This window comes from Carassius gibelio, chromosome A15, assembly GCF_023724105.1.
Source record: "Carassius gibelio isolate Cgi1373 ecotype wild population from Czech Republic chromosome A15, carGib1.2-hapl.c, whole genome shotgun sequence".
In the NCBI taxonomy this organism is placed as follows: Eukaryota; Metazoa; Chordata; class Actinopteri; order Cypriniformes; family Cyprinidae; genus Carassius; species Carassius gibelio.
Window position 1 is genome coordinate 14,743,138 of NC_068385.1, and position 24,910 is coordinate 14,768,047.

The 24,910-nt window shown below is 36.0% G+C and overlaps 1 protein-coding gene and 1 long non-coding RNA gene across 6 annotated transcripts in view; both read right to left on the reverse strand.

The window, feature by feature from the left end:
• Positions 1-24,910, reverse strand: part of LOC128029300 (cell adhesion molecule 1-like) — a 158,161-nt gene that overhangs the window by 50,037 nt on the left and 83,214 nt on the right. Inside the window, exon 2 of one of the 2 annotated variants that reach the window (XM_052616997.1) lies at positions 12,629-12,649. The exons of the other annotated variant lie outside the window; for it this stretch is intronic. Coding sequence (XP_052472957.1) covers positions 12,629-12,649 — 21 coding nt within the window. The remainder of the gene's footprint in view (positions 1-12,628; positions 12,650-24,910) is intronic. 2 annotated transcript variants of the gene reach the window in all.
• On the reverse strand, positions 1,957-4,823 carry LOC128029301 (uncharacterized). Of its 4 annotated transcripts, none has more exons than XR_008187348.1 (4): positions 4,613-4,823; positions 3,487-3,692; positions 3,278-3,361; positions 1,957-2,630 (listed from the first exon to the last, which is right to left on the reverse strand). It is a non-coding gene; the product is annotated as an uncharacterized LOC128029301 (long non-coding RNA). The 4 variants fall into 4 exon arrangements; XR_008187349.1 differs by having other exon boundaries at positions 4,603-4,823; XR_008187350.1 differs by having other exon boundaries at positions 3,487-3,583; positions 4,613-4,806.

Genomic DNA, 24,910 nt, shown 5'->3' on the forward strand with positions numbered 1-24,910 from the left:
ATGGTTTTAACATAACCCATTTTTAATATTGTTAAAAATTGTATATCATTTGTCTTAATACACTACTTTAGTTGTCTTTATGTTGTATCCTCCAGTAAAGTACTGCACATGGTGTTGGATAATAAAGTAGGGTGAATATTCTATATTAAGAATGGTGTTTGGTAAATACCCCATTTAATTTTGTAAACAATAGTTAAATGTGTTTTAATTAAGAAATGAACATTTGGTTACATTAATGACATTCAGTTAGATGAAGGGCAGGCTGAAAGCTGCATTAGAAGATACTGCATGGACTATAATGCTGCAGGAATTTCATGCACAACTGAAGGTGATGGACAAGGGAAAGATCAACATGAATCCAGTACTGTATAATAAGCAAGATGAGCATGCACATTACTGATGTTTAGTACCCGAGGAGGACAAATATGAGGAGTATTTTACACAGAGACACAAATTAGCTCTTAATATTATGATTCTTTGCATTGCATGAATTGTATGGCTTTGCACTATAAACTACACACTCTCTGTACCTTGTCTTAATGAATGACACATTGACACTGTGAAAGTACAATGAAGTGTCACAGTATGTATTGGTTGTTTAAATTGGTGTCTTTGTTTACTTTCAATACTGTATCCTTGCACCTGATATAATTCAATATTTGGAGCCTATTCCAAATAGGCACTGATGTATATTTTTATGGTTCTATTCTTATTCTAAGATAAACATGACTTACAACTTACATATTGGCAATTTGTTGAAAAGAAAAACTTAAAAATTATGACTCAGCACAGTCTGTTGTCCATGATGAGAAAAAGTATGTGTATGTTTTACTGCCCTTCCATCTTCAAGGGCCCAGTAGAGTCCCCTAGAAGAGCAAAAAAATGTAAATTTCAAATGGCTGTAAATCAAAGTCTGATTATAGTGTCAAAGAAAAAATTGGCAGGACAACTACTTATGCTATGCTAATTAAATAATGTTGGACAGAGTTTTCAATCATATATGGAAAGGTGGTATAAAGGTGTTTAAAAAAGTGCACTTAGTAAAATATCGAATTTCAGCCTGCCTCTTAAATATGTCATTAATGTTTGCACAATAAACATGTTTAGATTACCCTTTGTTAAACAAGATTGCATTTTCCCATTTTTTTAATTATTAAACATTTTAAACTACATTACCCATAAGCCTCTGCCATTCTATCGTTTGAACGCGAGTAATATTAGCGCTGGTATTTGGAGTTTATTGGAGTTGTGCTTAGGGTTAGGGTTACGATTTCGGTAAAGAGGTAATTTCTCACGACATAGCAACACTGCATTGTTAACTGAAGGTGTTACTGACGTAATAATTACAGTCAAACGGACTTTGCAACATTAAGCGGTTTATAATTTGGGTTAAAAGATAGTCCAATCACAGCGAGTTCTGCGAGAGCCAAGGGAACGTCAAAGCCAATGGCAACCCAGTTGAGCAGAGGCGTCACACTAACTTGTACATATATGGTCATTTATGCCGGGAGCTTCCGGGTTCCTGTAGTGAATGGACAGAAGCTGCAGTTACCCTGATGCAGCAAGAAATACGTTGATTAAAGGTGTTTTTTTGTTTTGTGTTTTAACGAAGGTATAATGATTCCCATTGTATTGAATAGGCTACATTGTTTACACTAATATTAGTGTACAGTACTTAAACTCAAAAGTTTGCATATACTGTGTGAAAAATAAATGTCAAAATGTTTCATTTGCTTAAAAAAAACACCTCTGAAGATTATTTTAACACAATATTTTTCTACTACTCAATTTTCCTTCTGTAATATTTACAATGTATTTATAGTGTATTAAAGGTAAACAATTTATCACATCTACGTTTCATGGAAATGGACCCTAAAAACTTGTCATTCTTAGATCCACCAGTTGAACTATAGGAATAGAAAACAAACAAACAAACATCATGACATCAATCACTCATTGTCTAGTCATTTTACAGTGTTTATTGATATGTCAAACTTTTCGCAGATAAACATAGTGCCCAGAACAGTCTCTCTCCAGTTTATTCCACTATGAAAAAAAAAGAAAAGTTGATAAAAAAAAAAAAAAATGCATAGAGGTAACTAAGTGAAAACAAACAAACAAAATTGCAACAGAAACTCCCTTCAAAAAACATAAGTTTAATATTCAAAAATAAATAGGGAATTTGTTTACAGAAATCCTGACAAAAGATGCCAAAGAATAATCAAGGCTACAGTTGAAAATATATTGTTTTCTTCCCTTTATCAACCAAATAGGCAAAAATGATTAAGAACAATGCTCCAATATTTTACAATTATCACCTTTAAAAACATATATCCTGTAATCATTGTTTGCTTCTATTGTGAATAAATGCAAAACAAATAAATGGTTAATAATAATAATAGTTATTATGAGTATATATATATATATATATATACAGGAGTGCTTATAGTAGAGATTGGAGTGATGAATGTAGAGGAAAAATGAATACAAGCAGAAATGCTAAGACTGGAGGTTGGCAGTAAAGGACTGAGAGCAGATGTGTCACACAAGAGAGGAAGATCTGGAAGCTTTTGAATGGGCTGATATTGTGAAGAGCTGATGAAGAATGATTAAGTAATCTGTGAGAAATCCTGCAAGAAGAAACAAAGATAATTTATCACATTATGAACAACAAAAACACTGACAACAACAAATGGCAGAATACAACATACTGTAACTGCAGTGTGCATAGCAGTAATTGTACAGTATTGTCTGTTGGTGTGGATGCTAAAATACTTCTCATTATAGTTATTGGTCTTTATGTGAACAACTTTAAGTGATCTGATTGCCCAAATTCATTGAAGATCTGATGTGTAGCACTTGAAAAGTTAAACTAGGATTTCCATTCTCTTGCTTCTAAGACAGATGTGTTCAGTAACATCACCATAGAAAGAAAGGCAGACTATGAGGTGTGGACAGATATCATGTACTGTTGAAACAGGAAGAGGCGGCACCAATTTGTAAAGATTAATAAAGAATACAATGGACTTCATTTAAACTTCATGATATAAACACTCTTACAATGGGCACAATCTGATGGGAGCTGTGGTAATGGCCAATAACAGCAGTAGGAGTAAAAGTTGTAGAATTTTGTACAAGTACGCTTGTGCAATATAATACGATTATTGGATGAATTATTACTACTACAACATGCTCTTTGTTGAGTGTTCTTCCTGATGGGCTAAGTGAACCAAAATTTAAGAAGCATCAAATGCTGAGAAAAATGTATCTGACGTACCATTGGAAGTGTTTGCCTTTGCAGCTTTTGGTCTTCTTCATAAATGCACAAGATGGTCAAATTCAAATCTCATGACAGGCCTTCCTGAAATATAAACATGTTGAGACAGTGTGTTAAAATGATCTGTGACCAAAATATTTGATTAACACATAATATAAGGATGCGTTCATTAAAGCAAATCAGTTATAACTAAGAGTCTTCAACATGACCTGTGAAGGGTTGATCCTTTGAAGGACTTGTTCAGCCCCCTTGACAGCTTCTTCAATATCAGCATTGGGAGCGTGGAGTTGAAGTTCCCTGTTAATTCTAGCAGAGCGAGAGAGAGAGAGAGAGAGAGAGAGAGATTTTACAAGAGATGGCTTCTTTAAAGATCTGCTGGATTACAGGTTGTTGTGGAGTATGTAATCCGACGTAACTGCAAGACAGAAAAAACACTGAATTACAATTACATCACAAAAAGATATTAAAGGCATGGCAAACTTAGTGGTTACTGTGCTTTACAAATAGTGTAGAGTAAAAACAGTTACTGTGGTAAAATCCTGGTAAGTGTTGTGGTTATTGTGTGTTAGTAACTACAAATACCAGAGTAAAACTATGGTTACTATGGTAAACCCATAGTAAATGTCGTGGTTATTGTGTGTTAGTAAATACAAATACCAGAGTAAAACTATGGTTACTATGGTAAACCCATAGTAAATGTCGTGGTTATTGTGTGTTAGTAAATACAAATACCAGAGTAAAACTATGGTTACTATGGTAAACCCATAGTAAATGTCGTGGTTATTGTGTGTTAGTAAATACAAATACCAGAGTAAAACTATGGTTACTATGGTAAACCCACAGTAAATGTCGTGGTTATGTGCGTTACAAAGTCCAGAGTAAAACTACGGTTACAGTAGGAGAAGCATGGTAAATATGCTGTAGTTACTGTGTGTGAATTGGCACATGACGTGGTCAAGCAAAAGTTAGGCTAGTATTGTAAAAATATGCTAAATGTGTGGACTTTTTACACGATCACGATTATCACGCGATATTGGGTTGGGTGCTTTGTTGTGCTTGTATTAGTCATGTCTAAAAGCTGAAGACCCATATGTCAAATCATAAATTTATTTAAAACTGCAACAGGTCTATAAACAGTACAGGTTAGCTTAGGCTAATGACAATGGTAGGCTAGCTGAGCAGCCCACTGACCCATAATTGGAGCATAAACTGCCCTTTAAAAACACGGCCCTGTCTAACGTGATGCAGAAATACTGAAATAATTAAAACAATACGCTTAACCACGTGATATCATTACAAAAAGAAGAATAAAAAAATATATTTACCCTTGCTTACCTGTTTGAAGGTGTACGCGCATCAGGTGAACTGAACGAGCCTCGCTTGGTGACGTCACTGCCGCTGAAGATGATGCGTGTTATTTGGACGCATCTGCTCTCCACCGAAATTAATGGGAAGGACTGGCGTATCATATGCACGCAAAAATGGCATTTGGCGTATGCATTACACGCAAATAGAAAGTGTAAAGTCGTGTTATTTATACGCAGACTGATGAGAACGGGTTGCGCTATTTTTAGGACTTGAGACTTGACTCGGACTTGGAAGTTAAAGACTCCGGACTTGACTTGACTTGAGAGAGGATGACTTGAATGACTTGAGTGTTAATCACATCATGTTTTCATTTTGAATATAAAATATATAAATTATTTTTTTAAATAAAGTTGATTACTCAGCTGGAGCGCAGGCTGAGAATAGCGTCGTGACTGGATCAGGACACTATCATCAGTCATGCCCTCTCTACCTTACACACACCACGCCCACTTAAATCAGATATCACATCACATCAACATGTCAGCCTGAGAGCTACCGAGCGTCATCGCTTTTGTCTTCAATAGTTTGCGACTAAAAACGCGTGGAAAACGCTAGTCGCGCCGCTTTCTACTTCTTTCCAAAGCGCTCGGGCAGAAGTGCTCCTGGGGCGTCTGTCGTTGCTAAGCATCCATGACACGCTCTCTCTCATTGAAGATGCGGAAATTTCAGCAAAGGATAAATGGATTTGCAGCACTAAAAATCGCTCGAAGTAGCCCTGCTACTAAATTCATTTCAAAATGGCAATCCATATACAGCTATGAACAGCTGTTCCTTCATCTTAGCTGAGCTTTCAACGTTGATACGAGAAAGGATGAAGCTGATTGGTTAGTTATTGTCACATGACCTGTTGTGCGCTTGCGGCATTCTGAAAAGTTTAGATGTTGAGCGCGTTGCTTCCATTATGAGCGCGCATACCGCGCGCCTACATTGGAAATAACGAACTTGCGCGCACAAAAGATGTGATGTGAACGGCCCCTAATGATCCGCTAGCAGGCCGTCAAAAAAACGCATTCCAGGGGCGGCGCTAGGGTTGGGCTAATATTTTGTTACCTTGTCTTTCTCATAGAGCAAAACAGTTAATCAGAAAAACAAATGTAGCTGCCGCGATTACCCAATCATGACAAGTGCATAGGCCTATTACATATATATATATATATATATACAGTATAGAATATAAATATGACGTATTTTCAGTTGTTTCATACTTTTTTGTTATATACAGTACAGACCAAAAGTTTGGACACACCTTCTCATTCAAAGAGTTTTCTTTATTTTCATGACTGACTATTGACTATTGTAGAGTCACACTGAAGGCATCAAGGGCTATTTGAGCAAGAAGGAGAGTGATGGGGTGCTGCACCAGATGACCTGGCCTCCACAGTCACCGGACCTGAACCCAATCCAGATGGTTTAGGGGTGAGCTGGACCGCAGACAGAAGGCAAAAGGGCCAACAAGTGCTAAGCATCTCTCGGGGAACTCCTTCAAGACTGTTGGAAGACCATTTCAGGTGACTACCTCTTGAAGCTCATCAAGAGAATGCCAAGAGTGTGCAAAGCAGTAATCAAAGCAAAAGGTGGCTACTTTGAAGAACCAAGAATATTACATATTTTCGGTTGTTTCACACTTTTTTGTTATGTATATAATTCCACATGTGTTAATTCATAGTTTTGATGCAGTGTGAATCTACAATTTTCATAGTCATGAAAATAAAGAAAACTCTTTGAATGAGAAGGTGTGTCCAAACTTTTGGTCTGTACTGTACATAACAAAAAAGTATGAAACAACTGAAAATACATATTTATATTCTATACTCTCTCTCTCTCTCTCTCTAGAGAGAGAGAGAGAGAGAGAGAGAGAGAGAGTGTGTGTGTGTGTGTGTGAGAAAGAGAGAGAGAGAGAGAGAGAGGAGAAATGTAACAGTTTAATGTTGTATGTAAACTGTGTTTGAGAGAGAGAGAGAGAGAGGTGTTCAGAGAGGAGTCTGTTGGATGTTTAGTTTTATGGACTCAATGTTGAAAATGTAAAACATTTCAAACACTGTTGGCAGAAGTGAAAAATAAATAATTTTAGGAAGTTACAATTTTGTTTGATTCCATGATGTATTTTACTGAACATGAGTATTTACAATGCAAATCCAAATTATTTTAATTTACTGACAGTTACATATATCTCTTTTTTTTAACTTTATTAAGATCAGATTCTGCAGGTAAAATAACAATATTAAGGTGACTTGACTTGGACTTGACTTGACATAGCTTGTGACTTGACTTGACTTGACTTGCCCAAGAAAAAAATACTTGGGACTTACTTGAGACTTGAAGGTTAAGACTTGAGACTTACTTGAGACTTGCACATGTGTGACTTGGTCCCATCTCTGCCCCGGCTACAAGACTGCAGCTCTCAGCAACCGAGAGGAGAAGGCTGGTAATTGCTGCTCACGGCAGAACTTTATCAAAGCTCTCCATCTAAACAAGCTGATGGAAGCTGGCAATCAACAGTGGCTCTCAACAGCATAATACCCAGACCTGGGCGGCAAGCTCTGCCAACACTCAGGCAAGCACAAAGTATCTGATACACTTCACTGCAAGCCAGTAACAGCTGATAATTAGAGGCTGCATCACTCCCTTATGGTTTACATACAAAATGGGGATCCATTATACCTTGCAGGTTAAGACAGCAGAAAAGCAAAAGTCACCTTGCTCTATATTTATACCCACAGAGTCGAGAGGCATAAAAAATGACCAAAGAATGCTTTTAAACACTTTATCCTGACACGCAGAGTAAACACTACTTTTAGCGCCGCCGTGAGACAACAGCCAATGCAAATTGATATGGTTGAGCAATCAGATGCCTTCAAGCGCTCATGACATTTACAGAGACCTGCAAAAACATCTTAATTTCCCCACTACAACTGTGACCAGCTCAGCCACGCATGTCCCAGTCAAGAGCAACAAATCGGCATGGAAAAACATCACATTTAGCTTGTCCTCCCGAGTTGTGAATGTTGGGGATGATGAAGCATCGTTCACTCCATGAAGGAACATTAGCCGTCAGGCATGCTGGGAGTGTTTGTGAGACCACAGAGGTGCTGTACTGCCACAATCTGCGTCCATGGCCGATGCTAAACATCCGTGAAGTCAAGTTTCACGCTGCCACAATCATGTCAACCAAGAGAAAGGAAAAAGCACTAGGTGGAAGGCTCAGACGGAACTGAAAAGGCTCATAAAAAAGAGTTTCAGACATTGTTACATTGTTACAGACTGATGCTAGAACTTCTATAAGTGAGCCCCAAAAAAGTATTTGGACAATTAATAGGACAGTTCATTTGAGAATGAACATTCTGTCATCATTTACTCAGCACCATCATGTAGTTCTAAATCTGTATGACTTTTAACCTACTATTCTTCAGGTGGATTTTGGTGACTTTTGTTTTATGTTTTCGTTTAAAATTCTCAGTGCTCACCAAGGCTGTATTGATTTAATTAAAATATAGTAAAATCAGTAATATTGTGATATAATAAAAAAGGGCATATTTTATATATTTCTATATTCTAATATGTTGATTTGTTGTCAGTTTTCATCAATTACTATTGGTGCTTGATTATTATTAAGGGTTCTTGCTGTTATCAATGTTTTATCTTACCCAAACTTTTGAATGGTAGTGTGTCATGGTTTCTATAAAAAAGGTAGGCAGAAAAGACTGTTTTTTTGTTTTTTTTTTCAAATAAATGCAGTGTCGGTGAGCATAAGAGACTTTAGGTGGACTTTGTGGTTGTCAAATGTCCATAAATGAACTGCATGTGTGGTTACTCTTCTAGCAGCTCTGACAAATACTTACTTCATACATTCACTAAATAGCATCTTGAGGCTAGTAGGTCAAAAGTCACTGCAAAAAGGAAAGTTGTGAGAAATGTTCCCTCATCATTTTACATTTTCTATGTGGTGGACTGAATTTCATAAATTTTTAAGCGTCCAAAAATGACAAACTTTTTGTTTTGTACTTCAACATTAAAGATCCCAAATCAACACAAAAACACACAAACACACACACACACACACACACAAAATGGGGACATTACATTGACTTCTATTGTTTTTATATACATATACTGTAGTTATACACTTTTTAACCTAAACCCAACCCTAAACCTCTCAGAGAACTTTAATGATAAATGATTGTTTCCTATATTTTTATACCATTTTTACAAATGAGGACATCCCCAAATGAAGGTTTTTGGTATTTTGTCAGGTTTTGCTCACTTTTGGGAATAAATTTGTCCCGAAAATATGGCAAGGTAGGTACAAACACACACACACACACACACACACACACACACACGTGCATGCACACATAAATATAGCCAACTCACAGTCCATGAAAAAATAAAATAAATAAATTATATATATATATATATATATATATATATATATATATATATATATATATATATATATATATATTATATTATGTCATTACAAAGAAGCTGTAGGTGAACATGACAGAGAAACTACAGTCACATGAATGTGTTTTATCTTTGCAATTGCAGTCTACCTCATCTACAATGTCACCTCGAGCAAACCAAAATGTGATTGGCTAAAAGACTGATTGTGATTTAACTCATTCCTTTAGCCTTCAAGGCCGTGACAGTCTAGTTCAGTTCTGCCTCATAACCCCACCAAGGTGTCCATCCTTCACGTTTACAACAAGCTCTTTCTCTGACCTCTCCTCAATAGTGCTCATTATATGATTATTCCTGAAAACCCAGTGCGATGACTATACAAATACGATTTCTGCCATCTAGGTAGGCAGCTCACTATGTTTTGGAACACAGCCAAATACATGAACGAAAAATTAATTTTCTTTATTACGAATATACCATATACAGTAATAGGTGCTCGGAGGATTGGAGTGCTCTACAGGCTGAGTCACATGACTCAGAAATGTAATTAATGCATGTGAAGTTACATGATAATAGAATATCTCTCATTCTCAAAGTCTTTTTAAGAACAGATCCCATGGGTAATATACACATTTCCTGAAGCGGGAACTTCTTAAGGTCAATACACATAAAAGGGGAATGTGTTTTATTCATTTTAGATTATATTAGTATTATTAATTATTGTATATGCATTTTAATGGGAATGTTGGCTTAGTAATTTATTTAAAGAAGCCATTTTTAGAAGGTTATTAAAGGCTTCACGACACGTCAAATATGAATTTTCATTTGTACATCACGAGTCAGGGCTGCTTGCCAACAGGTTGATGTGAAACAGTCTAAAAACAGAAGATAGAATGCAGTTGTTAGGCAAACATAAACCTACTAACAGCTGTTTAGACAGCATCCTTTCCACTGTCAGCAAGAGAAATGGGAGTGCAACTGGGAAAAGAAATAGCTCCTTTTCTGTTGAATGCACAACTTTACAATCTTATACATACTTATTCACATGTATGAGGTAGGTTTGAACTATGCCCCTATTAAAGCAAGTTTTGAACTGGCTTTGTCAGAATGAAATTGGCACTGAAGAATTACTGATTCATTGACTGCAGAGTGTGGAGGCGTGCAAGCGCAGTAGTGAACGTCTTTGCATTGTGAAGAAGTCATCTGAAATAGATTACTCGTCTGAATTTAAACCCATCTGTTTGACTAGAAAATTTTCTTTTATGCCTTTCTTCTTCACAGAATGGTTTCCTCAAAGTCACTGCCTTTACAACTGTTGTGTTTTCAGGTTTTTCACCAAGCCTGTCATAAAAAAAAAAAAAAAATATATATATATATATATATATATATATATATATATATATATATATATATATATATATTTTTTTTTTTTTTTTTTTTTTTTGCAAAAAGGAGAGAAGCCTACATTTAAAACAATTTAGATTTTTTTTTTTAATTGTGACATTATCTATCTATCTGTAAATAAAAGATTATTGTAATCATTTTATTTACTGTAAAGTGACTTTACAAGACATGCACATACTTCACAGTATATAATGCCACATAAAATATGATAACAATAATCTTTTATTGCATCATGCTATTGACAACTGAAGGAAATGAAAATAATATCACAGTGCAAAAACACTTAATGGTCCTAAAATAAGCATAATTTAAGCAAATTGCTTTTTCTTTAAGCAAAATATAATCATTATATATTTCTTTTGATTGTGGAGATAAACTGACTGCGACATGTTTTGGCAGATTTTGTTCGATTCAGCCAACTGCTGTTGATCTGCTTGCCTTCATCTCTCCGTATTGCTTAGAGTAAAAGTGTACATAATAATTTAACCAAGTGCATCAAATTAAAGGAGCACACATTTTATAGAAAGGCACCATACCACTTTTGGACTGGATTGTTAAACTGTGGAAGGTCTCTTTTGATAGCACAGACCTTTGTCACATATCTATTGTATATGTGAGTGAGTGTTATCTAAATTAATTACCTGAAATTACTGATATTTAATTTTAAGGTTCATGCAATTAAAGTGCCCCTATTGTGCCATTCCGAAAATTGCCCTTTCATGCAGTGTTTACTATAGCTGTCTGTGAATGTAAACCAGGGATCCTCAAATCTGGCCCACAAGATCCACTTTCCTGCAGAGTTTAGTTCGAACCCTAATCAAACACACCTGAGCATGCTAATCAGGATCATTAGAAAATCACAGGTAGGTGAGTTTGATCAGGGATGGAGCTAAACTCTGCAGCAGACTGGCCCTCCAGGGCAAGATTTGAGGAACCCTGATGTATACTATCTGCAAAGTTGTGAAGCTGACGGTGTGCACGGTTAATAAAAGCATTGTCTCTTAAAAAAGAAAAAAAGAATTGACTCTGAATCACCTAAATGAGTCATCAGGAATTCGAATCCTACTTGATAGCTACATTTCACTGCGTAACACATTTGCATAATGTTCTATGCTGGCCTGCCACGGACAACTTGACCCCGCCATCAAACACTTTAGCATTTCCGTGTGGTTAATATCATGCTTGCTCTTGAAAGATGGATCAGTACCCAGTTTATTAGGACCAGATTGCTACACTGAATCATAACCTGAAATTATGACAAATAATAGATGTTTATATTTTCTATCCATACACTTAATTCTTTATAAAAGAGGTGAATTCATAAGGTATAATTGATACCATCTTTTCTCTATTTACATTCTCTCGGTTCCCAATCCTGGTCCTGGAGAACCCCCAACACTGCATATTTTTGTTTTCTCTCTTATCTGACACACACATTTGAGGTCTTGGAGTCTTCACTAATGAGCTGATGAGTTGAAACAGGTGTGTTTGAATAGGAGACTAAAATGTGCAGTGTTGGGGGTTCACCAGGACCAGGACAGGGAATCACTGAGCGATGGCAATGGGCATATCATTTCCGACAAACGTTATACGCAGTAGACCAATAGCAAAGGACTGGGCCATCTAACCAATCAGAGCAGAGTAGGCTCACAGAGAGGAGGGGTTAAGAGACTGATTTTTCGAACTGCTTTGTAAAAATCATTTACTAATCACAGAGAAAAACAGTGAAATTAAATGTATATTAAGAGAAAACAAAAGTTTTTTTTTTTTTTTTACATTGCATGCATGTAATACTCCCAAAACTATATTAGAAATCTTATGGCATAATGGCATAAATTAAATAAAAAAAAAACTTGAAATAGCTGAATGAGTATGACTTCTAGTGTTAATGGCAACATTGGCTTATAATATACAGTTTAAAAAAAGTTGTTATTAAAAAAGATAAAATATTCAGTTTAAAAAGCACACGAAGATGAATCTTGTGTAAATTAACCACTGGTTTCATCTAGAATTATTCAATGGAAATCTAACATGTAGACAAGGTAGGATCAGAACAAAGAAACATTTAAGTTTGAAAAACATGCAGAAGCTATTAAACCATGCACAACTGGAAAACAACGTGCAAAGAAAGAAAATGTAGGAGTCTGAAGACACCAGATGGAAGAGGAACAGCAGTACCTGATATGTTCTGAGCAGCTCCTGAGCAAGCGTAAGGAGAAACGGGACACATACAATAGTGTTAAAAAAGAAAACTTTTACTTTTCACTTCATCAGATACTTTGCATGCACCAAATTTCATTCAGGCCTGGATTTTATTCTTCTCGTAGCATATGTAAGATGAAATGACACTACTGGGTGAGATCACACACTTCTTTCTTTCCTGCATTAGCATTTTATTCAAGTGCCGTGTTACACTGTGCTTTTTTGATGGCAAACTGCCATCCCTGTCAAAGTCAAGGAGACTGTTGTAGAAGAAAGAGAGCTATAGAGAATCCATTGCTGGACATCACAGACAGAGCGGAAAGACAAGAAACATGCTGGCTGAAAAGGAAGGTGATTTCTTTTGTATTCACAGGGATCCATATGCAAAGTGTGCATGTACATTTTTGTAGTGCTGAATAAACACAGAAACATTAAGAATCATCTGGACACTTTCTGAAATCTAAATGTAAAACTTCAACTCAATCCAACAGTGAGGCTCTTAACAGGTTTGCAAAGGATATTTTCATATAGCATTTTATCCACCCTAAATACTATTTAATTACAATGCTTGTGTTGCTTGGTCAGCACCCTCCAAAAGTCTTATTTTTGACATTCAAAGAATTCAAACTCACTATAAAAATATAAATCTGGAGCCTTTCTCCTATAATAACACATAATTTGCCTTGAGGGAAATGTCCCAAACATTTGAGTTAGGACTAGCATTATTATAATTGAACATATCTCAAATATTGCAACAGATGTCCAAGATCTCCATATCCAACTAACAATCGAGTTCACAGACGTTTCAAGATTATGAGCAGATCAATTAATATGGAGACAGTGTATGATAAACAGCATGTAAAAATCTTCTAGATGCATCCAGCCAATTACAGCAGAAATACATCGCTATAAATAGAGGATCCTCGTGTCAATAAGCTCCTCAGCCTGACGTTTATCAGACTGGAGTTATGGCATGTCAGTAGGGCAGTGATTAGATGTCACTGCTGTCAGTCTTCTTACAAGATATTGATGGTCAGATTTCAGCAGAAGCCCATTTGATGCCATCTGAGTGTAGACAGCTGTTCTAGCAAGGCATCGTTCAAAAAGGATGATTTTGAAAGCTGATTCCTCTCAAATGCCAGTTGTGCAATATTACAACAGCAAAACCTATATAGGATTTGAAGAAAAAGACTATGGTAAATCACATTACACCTTTTTAGGAAATATAATTTACCTTCATGCTGATCCAAACCTGTATGACTATCAGTGGTACACAAAAGTTTGTTTTTAACTCTAATCTTTTGTTTTGAGATTTGAATTGACCCCAGACCTGGACATTCAACAAACCTTTGAATGTTGAATGTGCCTGGCTAGACATAGTCTCAGAAAAATAATTGCAGGAATCTAATTTTTCATGGATCTTCTTCAGATTTGAAATAGAAACTCATGAGACATGTGACTTTCAACCCATTAGTATTCTAGATTGCTCCAGGACTCTAAAAAAAAAAAAAAAAAAAAAAATCAGTGCGGTAAAAAAATAAATTTCAAGGCACTTCAGTGTCTATAACTTTTAATATTTTTGAGCCATTATCAAATCTGGTTTATAAAAAGTAAAGCCCAAAGGGTCTTCTTTCCAAAGACACCAAAATTGTGTGTGTAACACACTTAAGTAAGGAACTGTTACAATTTTAAGTTAGATAGGGCTGTGAGTCTCATAATCGGGGTTGCTGGCTAACAGGTTAAATTAAAAAATGAAATAAAATGTCACATTTGGAACTATATGGGGTGTATAAATAAGCAACAAATTCAAAACCCAGTAAGATTTTTTTAGAAATTTATATTTTTATTCAAAAGGATGCATTAAATAAATGTAACAATAAAAAAAACATTTAATGTTTTTCATCAAACCTTCTGTTCATCAAAGAATCCTGAAAAAGTATCATGGTTTCCTAAACATTGATAATACTAAGAAATAATAATTCTGATTATGAAAGATCATGTGTCGCTGAAGACTGGAGTAATGGCTGTATATATTAGTATATTAAAGTAAAAAAAATAATTATATATATATATATATATATATATATATATATATATATATATATATATATATACACACTCACCTAAAGGATTATTAGGAACACCATTCTAATACTGTGTTTGACCCCCTTATACAGTGCAACAGCAGATAGCTTTTTTTACATTTTAGAGAAGTCAAATTGTGGTACCGAACAGGACCACATGGTGATGACAAAAAAAAGAAGAAAAAAAAAAAAGCTTAAACCAACCACCTGCTGACTGCATATATATTGATTACAGTACACAGATCCATTCATAATACTAAACACAGCAACATACACAACGAATCAAACCATTATCGTGAATGTGTGTGGAAACAACGTGAATGTGAAGAAATGTCTGTGCCTGTGCATAAATACAATCTGCGATCAGTGCATCAAAAGCTCTCATACATGCATTATTATAATGGAATCACACGTGCCTACTGTACAACTCCTGTACGCCACCACAATCATCTTTACCTTGATTGCAGTCTTCATCAAAACTTTAGTAGCGAGATACTGTTTATCCAGTCAGGAAAACAGTTTGCATGTGTTGTTTCGACAATCCGTTCAGTCTGTACTTCACACAGCACGATATGTGAGGGATCGCACCCTTCAGAGACAATCACAGAATATGACATATCTCAGTGTTTAAAGAGCCAGTAAGATGAAAATTCTAAGCTTCCTTTCACTGTTTATAAGTCCTGTACATTAGGTTTAAATCCATCCAAGGTTAAAAAACATTGTCATTTTGTCAAAATATAATTTTAAAATTACCTCAATTCTCAGAGATCCCCAAACTGTTCGCGCGAAGCTGTTCAAAAGATTCAGTTTCCTTAAACCCCACCTTTCGGTAGCATACTGTGTTCTGATTGGTCAACTAACATAGTTCATTCATTCATTCATTCATTGATTGGTTGTTCCGCACACACCTCCACGGTAAACAATGCGTTAGCATCTGTTTGGGGTGAATTATGTCTTATTCCTCTCATCGCGAAGCAAACAGTAAAATAAAAAACTTGAACAGTCTCGCTGCTTTTTCTTCTGTGTGGGTGTATTCAAGCCGCGCGCTTCAGTTTGAATCTGAATAGCGTGCATTCAGCGCGGTCACATTAGATATAACGAAGAGAGACATGAAAAACAGACAAACATTGCGTTGTTTTCATATGGATTACTTTATCAAAGAATACCTGTTTTCGGCAGCACTTCTTTAGTTTTAAAGTAGACATGTCAAGCTTTCTATAGATATCTCTCTCATGTCTCTTCGTTGAGTATTCACGGAGTTACATTTCATTTTAATGACGTGTTTGTAAATGAAGATCAGCACAAATAAAGGCTGCAGACAGCACACATACTGATAAGACGCTCGGGAGAAAACAGACACATAACTTCATAATCATACTTCGCGTTGTGATTCGGAGATGCTCGTTGTTCTAAATAAAGTTGGTAATGAACCCTCTTTTAAAGCCAAACGCTTTGAAAATCCCGCTGTACTCACCGAGATTAGAAAAGCAGTCATCAGTGAAATGTTGTGAACACAACAAGGATTTGTTGTATTGCTCTGGTATTGTTTTAAAAAATGAATTTTAGCCATTGGTTCTTCTGATCTTCATTCTTTGGCAGTGAAAATAAAACAAACTTGCCTTTACAATTAAAAACACACTGTCTCCTCGACATGATGCTCTCACACCAACCAGAGCGTCTGTGTGGGGGGGTGGGGCAGGTCAGAGTTCCGTTTCTCTCAAGACGGTAGGCGGAGATTATTATGCAAAGTGTTCCTAGTGACGTACATAGAGATGGGCAGAAGATTTGAAATCTATAACGACTCGTTTCAGCGATTCAGAGTCGACTCCTTACTTTAGAAGCCAATAACTTTATAAATCGTGTACTTTTTGGTTTTATTACTTTGCACATTGTTTACACTGATGGACAGCTACATCATACACTGTAATACAGGTAATTTTTGATTTCCCATCTGTGTGGCTCTTTAAAAGCGAAACACAATGGAAAATAATAATTCACTGAAAATGCAACATGAGTCTCTATTCTCTTTGCAATCTCTGATGTAATCAGCCTGGTTTACTTTACATAAGCACTCTATCTATCTATCTATCTATCTATCTATCTATCTATCTATCTATCTATCTATCTATCTATCTATCTATCTATCTATCTATCTATCTATCTATCTATCTATCTATCTATCTATCTATCTATCTATCTATCTAATTCAGGCTTGATGAGCATAAGAGACTTCTTTCAACTTCAAAATATTGTAAACTTTTTGTTTTTTTTGGAGGTCTGCCAAGCTCCAAAAAGCCAAAAATACATCATAAAAGAATCATAAAGGGGTCCATATTATATATTTGCTATATTTCAAGTCTTCTGAAGTTATATGAAACCTTGTGTGAGGAGTAGATGGATACTTAAGTTGTTATTCACTAAAAAAAATCTGCCCCAACTTTCTTTGGAGGGTTCATAATAAGTAATGAAAAGTATTGATATCTGAATACGTGAAAGAACTGAACTGAATAATTTTCAACTGAACGTCTCGTCATTAATCACAACAGTACATATTCAACTGAAGAGAAATACAGTATATCAGTGATTAACAACCAACTGTAAGCAATAGTATGGTTTCATCAGATTGAAATATAGAGCATGTCATACAGGCCACTTCCATTACATTTCTTTAGCCACCATTCATTGTAAATACCAGGAAAACAGAAAGAAGCACATTATTCAAAAAGTCTCAGAAAGAAAGTCATACATATTCATACACATTTTTAAACAACATAAGTGTGAATAAATGAGAACCAGATGAAGAATTCAACCATTTAAATATTCCTTTAAATAGCTAAGATCAAGCTAGTGTTTTTAACTATTTATATATAGTATCTGCATTAGTATATCACATTAGCAGCTAAAGTTGACCTCTAAATGTGTGCCCTGCAGATATTCAGTCCCATTTCCCCTTTGATTTCACAGTTATATTTCTGCTTACCCTGCTGAGCGGCCATGTTTGCGTATTCTGATGCTATGTGCTTCTGTCCATTTCTGTGGTCTGACTTTGAGCTCGTATGTGACCTGCTGTGCTTTCATTTAATTAAAAGGGTAGGGGTGGAGATTCAAAGTGTACCTTAACAGGGATCTGATGGAAAAATATGTGCATGCCATGTGCACCCAATGACACATGATACAACCTGTCATGATTCTGCCCTCGTGTCCTTGATTTTTCCTAGTCTTGAGGCAGGATCATGACAGACCCGTGTTTTGTGTACAAGCACATGGCCTTGCCTTTGGGCCATGTGCTTGTGTTGTCTCGTTCCCTTGCCCCGCCCCCCTTGTTATCCTAGTCTTGTCTTGATTGTCCCATCTGTGCCACCTGTCGTGTCTTGATTAGTTCCCCTATTTAGCTTTCCTAGTGTGCTCTGTCTTGCGTCGGTTCATTGAGATTTGTACCCTAAGATTTGTGACTGTGATTTGTGATTGTTTCCTCGTCTGAGATTGTTCCACAATTGTGATTGTCATCCCTGAAGAAGTCTTTGTAATACCGTGAGTGTTTGTTTATAGTTAGTGTTAAGTGTCTTTATCTTGTCTGCCCAGTCTTGTTTTGTTATTTAGTCTTTTCCCTAGCTATTGTTTTCCCCCTCGTGGGTTTTGTTTTCCCCTTTTGTATTAATAAATCCTGTGTGTAACCCGATCCCTGTCTGCACTTGAGTTCCTCCCTTGCAAACCCTGACACAACCACCACAAAGCTCCCGGTTGTAAAACAATGACATTTTATCTCGTACCATTTGTGAAAGTGATTCTGTGCTTTAATAGTGTGTTATTAAACCTTATATAATGCTACAAATAGACTTTTAATCCAACTACTTCATTATAAGTTGAAAATTATATTAATAAAACTCTACATTTAAATGCATATAAAGAAATAGTTCATCAAAAAAAAAAAAAAGTTAACTTGGCTAAATTTGGCATGGCCGTGGTTTCCCTAAAATGAGGAAAGGAATTAATTTAGGAAAATACCAGCCACTATTTACCTAAAAACAGGAAAGAAATTAGTTCTGGGAACAAATTCTTAATTTTGTAGCCATTAATTATATATAATTTTTTTGGTCCTTTGACAGCCACAAGATAAAACTATCGTTTTAATGATCATATTTTTACAAGCACTGTGATCTTTTATCCTCCACTGGTGCCAGGTGTGTTTTAATGGCTGTTGAACATAAAATATAATTAAAATGAAAGAAACAAATGAAAGCACTATTCAAGCTGCCTGTAAGTGCTCTGTATGTCACGCAGTCACCACACTAAAGAAACATTTGTATAGACTTTCCATGAGATCAACCAGAAAGAGTTTCTCTCACCAGACGGTATACTGTATGTACTGATATCAGTCTCTTGGATATGTGTGAATAGTTATCTGAGTGTGAAAAAGAACCTGTTCGTGCTCTGTTGTTGGCCATTTTCCACTGGAAGGCACATAAACTCTAATATTTATTCCAACTTAAGTCTTAAGTGGCCCCAGTGAAAATAAAAACAAGGTCATTAGTAAATCAAGCACCATGGATAAATGAGGATATTCGTATTTTAAAGAGAAAGTGTCAGAAAGCAGAACGGAAATATGGAAATCAACGAGACTTCATGTTTATTTTGAGCATTTGAGTTTATTGGTGTCTTTTAATAAGACAGTTAAAGCTGCAAGATCTGCTTATTTTTCAAATTTAATTGACACCAACCATCACAACTCTAGATTTTTATTTAATGTAATTAATGATTTGACATACCTGCCAGCCCAATATTGCATTGAGCCCTTTAGATTGTAGGTCTTTTACGTAATTTTTTGTGGACAAGGCTGCAAATATAAGGGCTTCGATTTCCACTCCTTTGGTTCATTGTGAGGATAATCCAGTCTGTAGGGAGGTATTGTTGGATTTCTTTTTACCTGTATCAGAGCAGGATATTTGTGAGATTGTGCAACAGTTGAAAACTTGATGTTTTAATGATGTGGTTCCTGTAAGATTGTTTATAGAAGTGGTTGGACCTATTCTACTGTCTACTATCTCACAGTTCTCTAATTTCTGGATGTATTCCGGAGGAGCTAAAGATTGATCCAACTGCTCCTGAAGAAGTCTTCATTAGATCCTGCAGTTGAAAATGATTGTAGACCTATCTCTAAACTACCTTTTATTTGAAAAATAATAGAAAAGGCAGTAGCCAAGCAATCGTTGGTGTGTTAATGAGAATAATATTTTTTAGAAATTTCCATCTGGTTTTAGAGTAGACCATAGTACCGAAACTGCTCTTTTACAAGTGACTAATGATTTATTGATGGCAAAGGATGCTGGTGAATGTAAAATTTTAGTTTTATTAGATTTGACTGCAGCTTTTGATACAGTTGACTATTTTATTTCAATTAATACATTGAAAAAATGGGTCGGGGTTTCGGGAACGGTGTTGGATTGGTTTGTGTCTTATTTGTCAAATAAAACATTTGTAGTGTCAGTTGCAGATTAAGCATCCTAAAATTCTGAAGTTGAATGTGGAGTTCCACAGAGATCCCTTTTATGACCAATTTTGTTTTCAATTTACATGCTTCATTAGGTGCTGTAATCCGAAAACATAACATACATTTTCACTGTTATGCAGATGACTTACAGTTATACATGGTGTTGCAATGATCTGAATAGTCTTGATGTCCTACAAGCATGTTTTATAGATTTAAAAAATCGGATGGCTTTAAACTTTCTTAAGTTAAATACAAAAGAGTGAAGTTGTGACAATTGGTATTGGACAATTGGAGTTCAAGTAAAATTCAGATTGAGCTTGGTCTAATTAGGGATTTTCCAAATAATAAAGCAGGTAGCAAAAACATTTGGTGTTTATTTTTATACTCATTTAAACTTTGAATTTCATGTCAAGAAGTTGGTTCAGTGTTGTTTTGATCAGTTAAGAAATATTTCTAAGGTGAGATGTTTTTTTTAATGATACAGAAAAAAGCTTATTCATGCTTTTATTTCTTCCTGTCTTGACTATTGTAATGCCTTGTTTTCTTCTTTGAATCATCATAATTTGTTGTGTTTACAATTAGTACAGAATGCTGCAACCAGATTGTTGACAAGTACAAAGTTATTTCATCATATTAGACATGTTTTAACTTCTTTACATAGGTTACCTGTTTATTTTAATGTTAAAATAATTTTATTGACATATAAAGCTTTTAATGGCTTGGCACCTTGTATTTAGCGAAGCTTCTCAGACTGTACAAAACAGGGAGATGTCTTAGATCTTCTTTTAATGAATTGCTGGCAGTTCCAAGAACTAGATATAAAACAAAAGGAGATAGGGCTTTTGCAGTGAGGGCTCCAAAACTATGAAATAGTTTGCCAGTGGATATTAGATCATCTGAATGTGTGCCTGTTTTTAAATGTTGATTGAAAACGCACTTGTATAGATTTGCCTTTAATATTTTGTGAGGTTTTTTGTGTATTTTAGGGTTTTATATTTTTGATATGATTCTTTAGGGTCTTAACGAAAAGTCTATAACATACTTTGGTTAACATTTCTCAGTGGTAGTGTAAAAAACCCTTTTACCCTGTCAAAGTTAGCTGTTTTTAGCATGCATGTTGCTTTAAATGCTAATGAGCTCTGCTCACCCCATCCCTCTCTTCCACGGGGTGATGAGCTGTTCTCATAATATTGTTTACTTTAGCCATGGAACTTGCTAACTAGCATATTAGGAAAGGCAATTTGCAAAGATTCATAAAAAAACCTTTATACTCACTTCTGTAGATGAAGCTGGATCACAAATTATTGGCGCAAACTTAAATGCATTTAGGCAGATGGAGGACTGGAGCATTTCCTTCAAAAACTAAATTAACATTAATCCTCTGCATCTTCAGCGGATCAGATGTCAGGAGTAACTAAATGACGACTGTTATGTTCATTATTACATCCAACCACAAAACATCTCAATCGCTTAGGGGTCATTCTTGTCTTCCCCTGCACCGGAGTCGACACAATGGTGGACTGATGACAGCTCACTCAGGGCGAGTCTAAGGTAAGACGGCCTTGTCAATCAACTATCGTGGGAGGGGGCTGTGCAGAACTACGTCACTTTGACAGGAATCTCAGATCAGCCTGATTTTAGAAAGGGGATTTTTAAAAAACCCACTTTTTTTTTTTTTTTTTTATTATTATAGGTTGATGTGTACACACACTTCCAACACACATATAAACAACAACAAAAGTGAATTTTGCATCTGATGACCCCTTTAAAGCTTGACCCACACTGATGAAATGCTTATTTGATGAAAGGTCATCTATTAGATTATATTCTTCCTTTTTCCCCATAATGCACTATTTCTTTATATAACAATCTGTGGTGAATGGCTGTGTGCTCCTGTCCCTGAGTCTGTCATGTGGAGCATGGGGACAGGAGGTGGATAATGAGAACATGAGGGTGAGAGGAGCTGACAGGGACATCATCCTCCCACTACGACCGACAGAACACAGGTCACAGAACAGTCACTAAACCTGCACTCACCCAGCTACTGGACTTCACATTAATAATCTCCCCGCTATGGACCAGATCCACTCTGACTTTCTCCAAAAGAAGACGCTCTGATTTGAATTTACAACATTTATTTTACCAGCCAAACATGTTAGAAGTACACACAACAGTCCCTTTCTTCCTTTCTAAGTATGGGTCACCATACTTGGTTGTATGTCACGTCACTTTATTTTGTAAACCACATTTAGTCTTGTTTTTATTTTTCAAAATTATTGTATTATAAATTTAATTATAATCATCATCACATGACCAGCATTTACGCTGCATCTCGTTTTAAGTCACGAATTTTGTTGACTGTTTATATATTATGGCATAAACTTACATTGTTTTCCTTAAGAAATATTGACATGTACTTTATTTGATAACTCTCCATAATAATTGAATTAAATCCATATTAATCATGAAATCGGTGTCAGTACCTGATTTTTAAATAAATGACTCCACATATGGTTCTTTTTAGTGAATCAAATATACATAAAACAACACTTATGTAGTGTGATTCGTAAAAAAATATGTTCTTATGAGCTGGTTCTTTTTAGTGAATATTTTGCATTACAGTGCTACAATACAGTGCATACAATTTTCATGCAAACATTTTTTTAAGGACATTTATGTTTTTGTGTGATAAACAATTCTGGTACTGGGTTGTGTTCATTTGTTGTGTCCTGATGCCAAACCAGTTAAGGACCGCTGATTTATGTTTGTCCGATTTGCAAGGGAGGCTGCATATGCTCCATTCATTATAAATATTATAATTCAATCACGAGTGTCATACTATGGGAAATCATCTATCCATTTAAAAGGTTAAACCAATTACACTACCAATGCCATAGTGAGCCGCTCTACAAATACACTTCAGAAGATCATGATTTAAGCAACAACGCTCAGCATAACTGATACACAAACTGTTCTCCCCAAAACACCTGTGCTATTCAGTCACTGCGTGCCACCAATCAGATCCCTGGGTAATAGCATCCATCAGGCCCGACTCCATTTACCATGAGAGGCACAAAAATGCATCAATTTGTTTGCTTTTTTAATGTCTTTTGTAGCACGCAATCAGACACCTGTCAAAAACACCTGCTGCCTATTTGTTGGGCTACAAATGGAAAGGTGGCCCTTTGTCTCACCAAAGAGTTTATAATCAACGCTGTGTTTCCACACTGCTACCAGCATTTTTCAATTTCCCCTTCTCCTTTTCTTAATAAAATCACAACAATCAATCAGCTGTGGGTGGGGGGAATGAATGATGAAGCAAACATCTCGGCTTACCAAGCTTTCATTCGTCTAGCATCAGAGTAAATGTGCACCGCGAGGAGCACTAATAATTACTTTTATTCAACTTTTGGCAGGTCAAGGTCCATTTCTGGCTGTCTTTCCATTTGAGACCCAATATTTACAACATATAAGATAATTTCTCACCTGGTAGTCTTGGTCTCTTGTTCCTATTGATCGTTTTCGATTTTGATAAATATTTAAGCAATTGCACATAAGCAAGAGTGTATGGAAGCTTATTTTCTCACAATTGCGAGTTTATATCTCACAATTGAGTTTATCTCGCAAATACAAGTTAGAATCTCATAATTGAAAGTTTACATCTTGTATCATTGCAAAAGATGTTCAAGATTATCATTGTATTTCAGACAAAATTTGGCCTGATGATTTGTAAAATATATTCACAGCTTGGAAAGTGACATGACATTCAGCCAAGTATGGTGACCCATACTCAGAAATTGTGCTCTGCATTTAACCCATCCAAATTGAAAACACACAGAGCAGTGAACACACACACACACTGTGAACTCACACCCGGAGCAGTGGGCAGCCATTTATGCTGCAGCGCCCGGGGAGAAGTTGGGGGTTCAATGCCTTGCTCAAGGGCACCTAAGTCATGGTATTGCCGGCCCGGGATTCAAACCCACAACCCTAGGGTTAAGAATCAAACTCTCTAACGATTACAAGATTAAAATTGCCTTTTAAGAATTAAAGGCAATTTTCCACAAGTTGATATGATTCTTTAGGGTCTTAATGAAAATTCTGTGACGTAGTTTGTTTAAAGTTTCTCAATGGTAGTGTAAAAAACTATTTTTTACCCTGTAAAAACTGCTCTATTCAAAACACGCTGATTTGTGGAATTCTCCTTTAATGCTAATAAGCTCTGTTGACCCCGCCCCTCTCTTCCAGCTGCTCTATGAGACTGTTTTCTTTAGCAACATTCATAGTGAAACTTGCTAGGAACATTATTAGGAAAGGCGATTTTCAGTGATTCATCAAAATACATTATACTCACTGCTTTTGTAGGTGAGGCTGGATCATAAATGATTGATTCGCGCACGAACAAACGCATTTAAGTAGATCGAGGACGCATTTCTCTCAGATCCAAACGTAAGTTAATCCTCTGTGATTTCAGTCGCTCAGATGTCGGGAGTAAATGACTACTGCTACAGTATGTTCATTATTACATCGAAACACCTCAATCACTTAGGAGTCATGCTCGTCTGCATGTCGGACTGATGACGGCTCACTCAGGGCGGGTCTGAGGTAAGGCACAAGTCCAGTCTGTGCTGAAGCGCTGCTGTCAATCAAACAATCATGGGAGGGGCCTCCGACTGCGTGACGTCA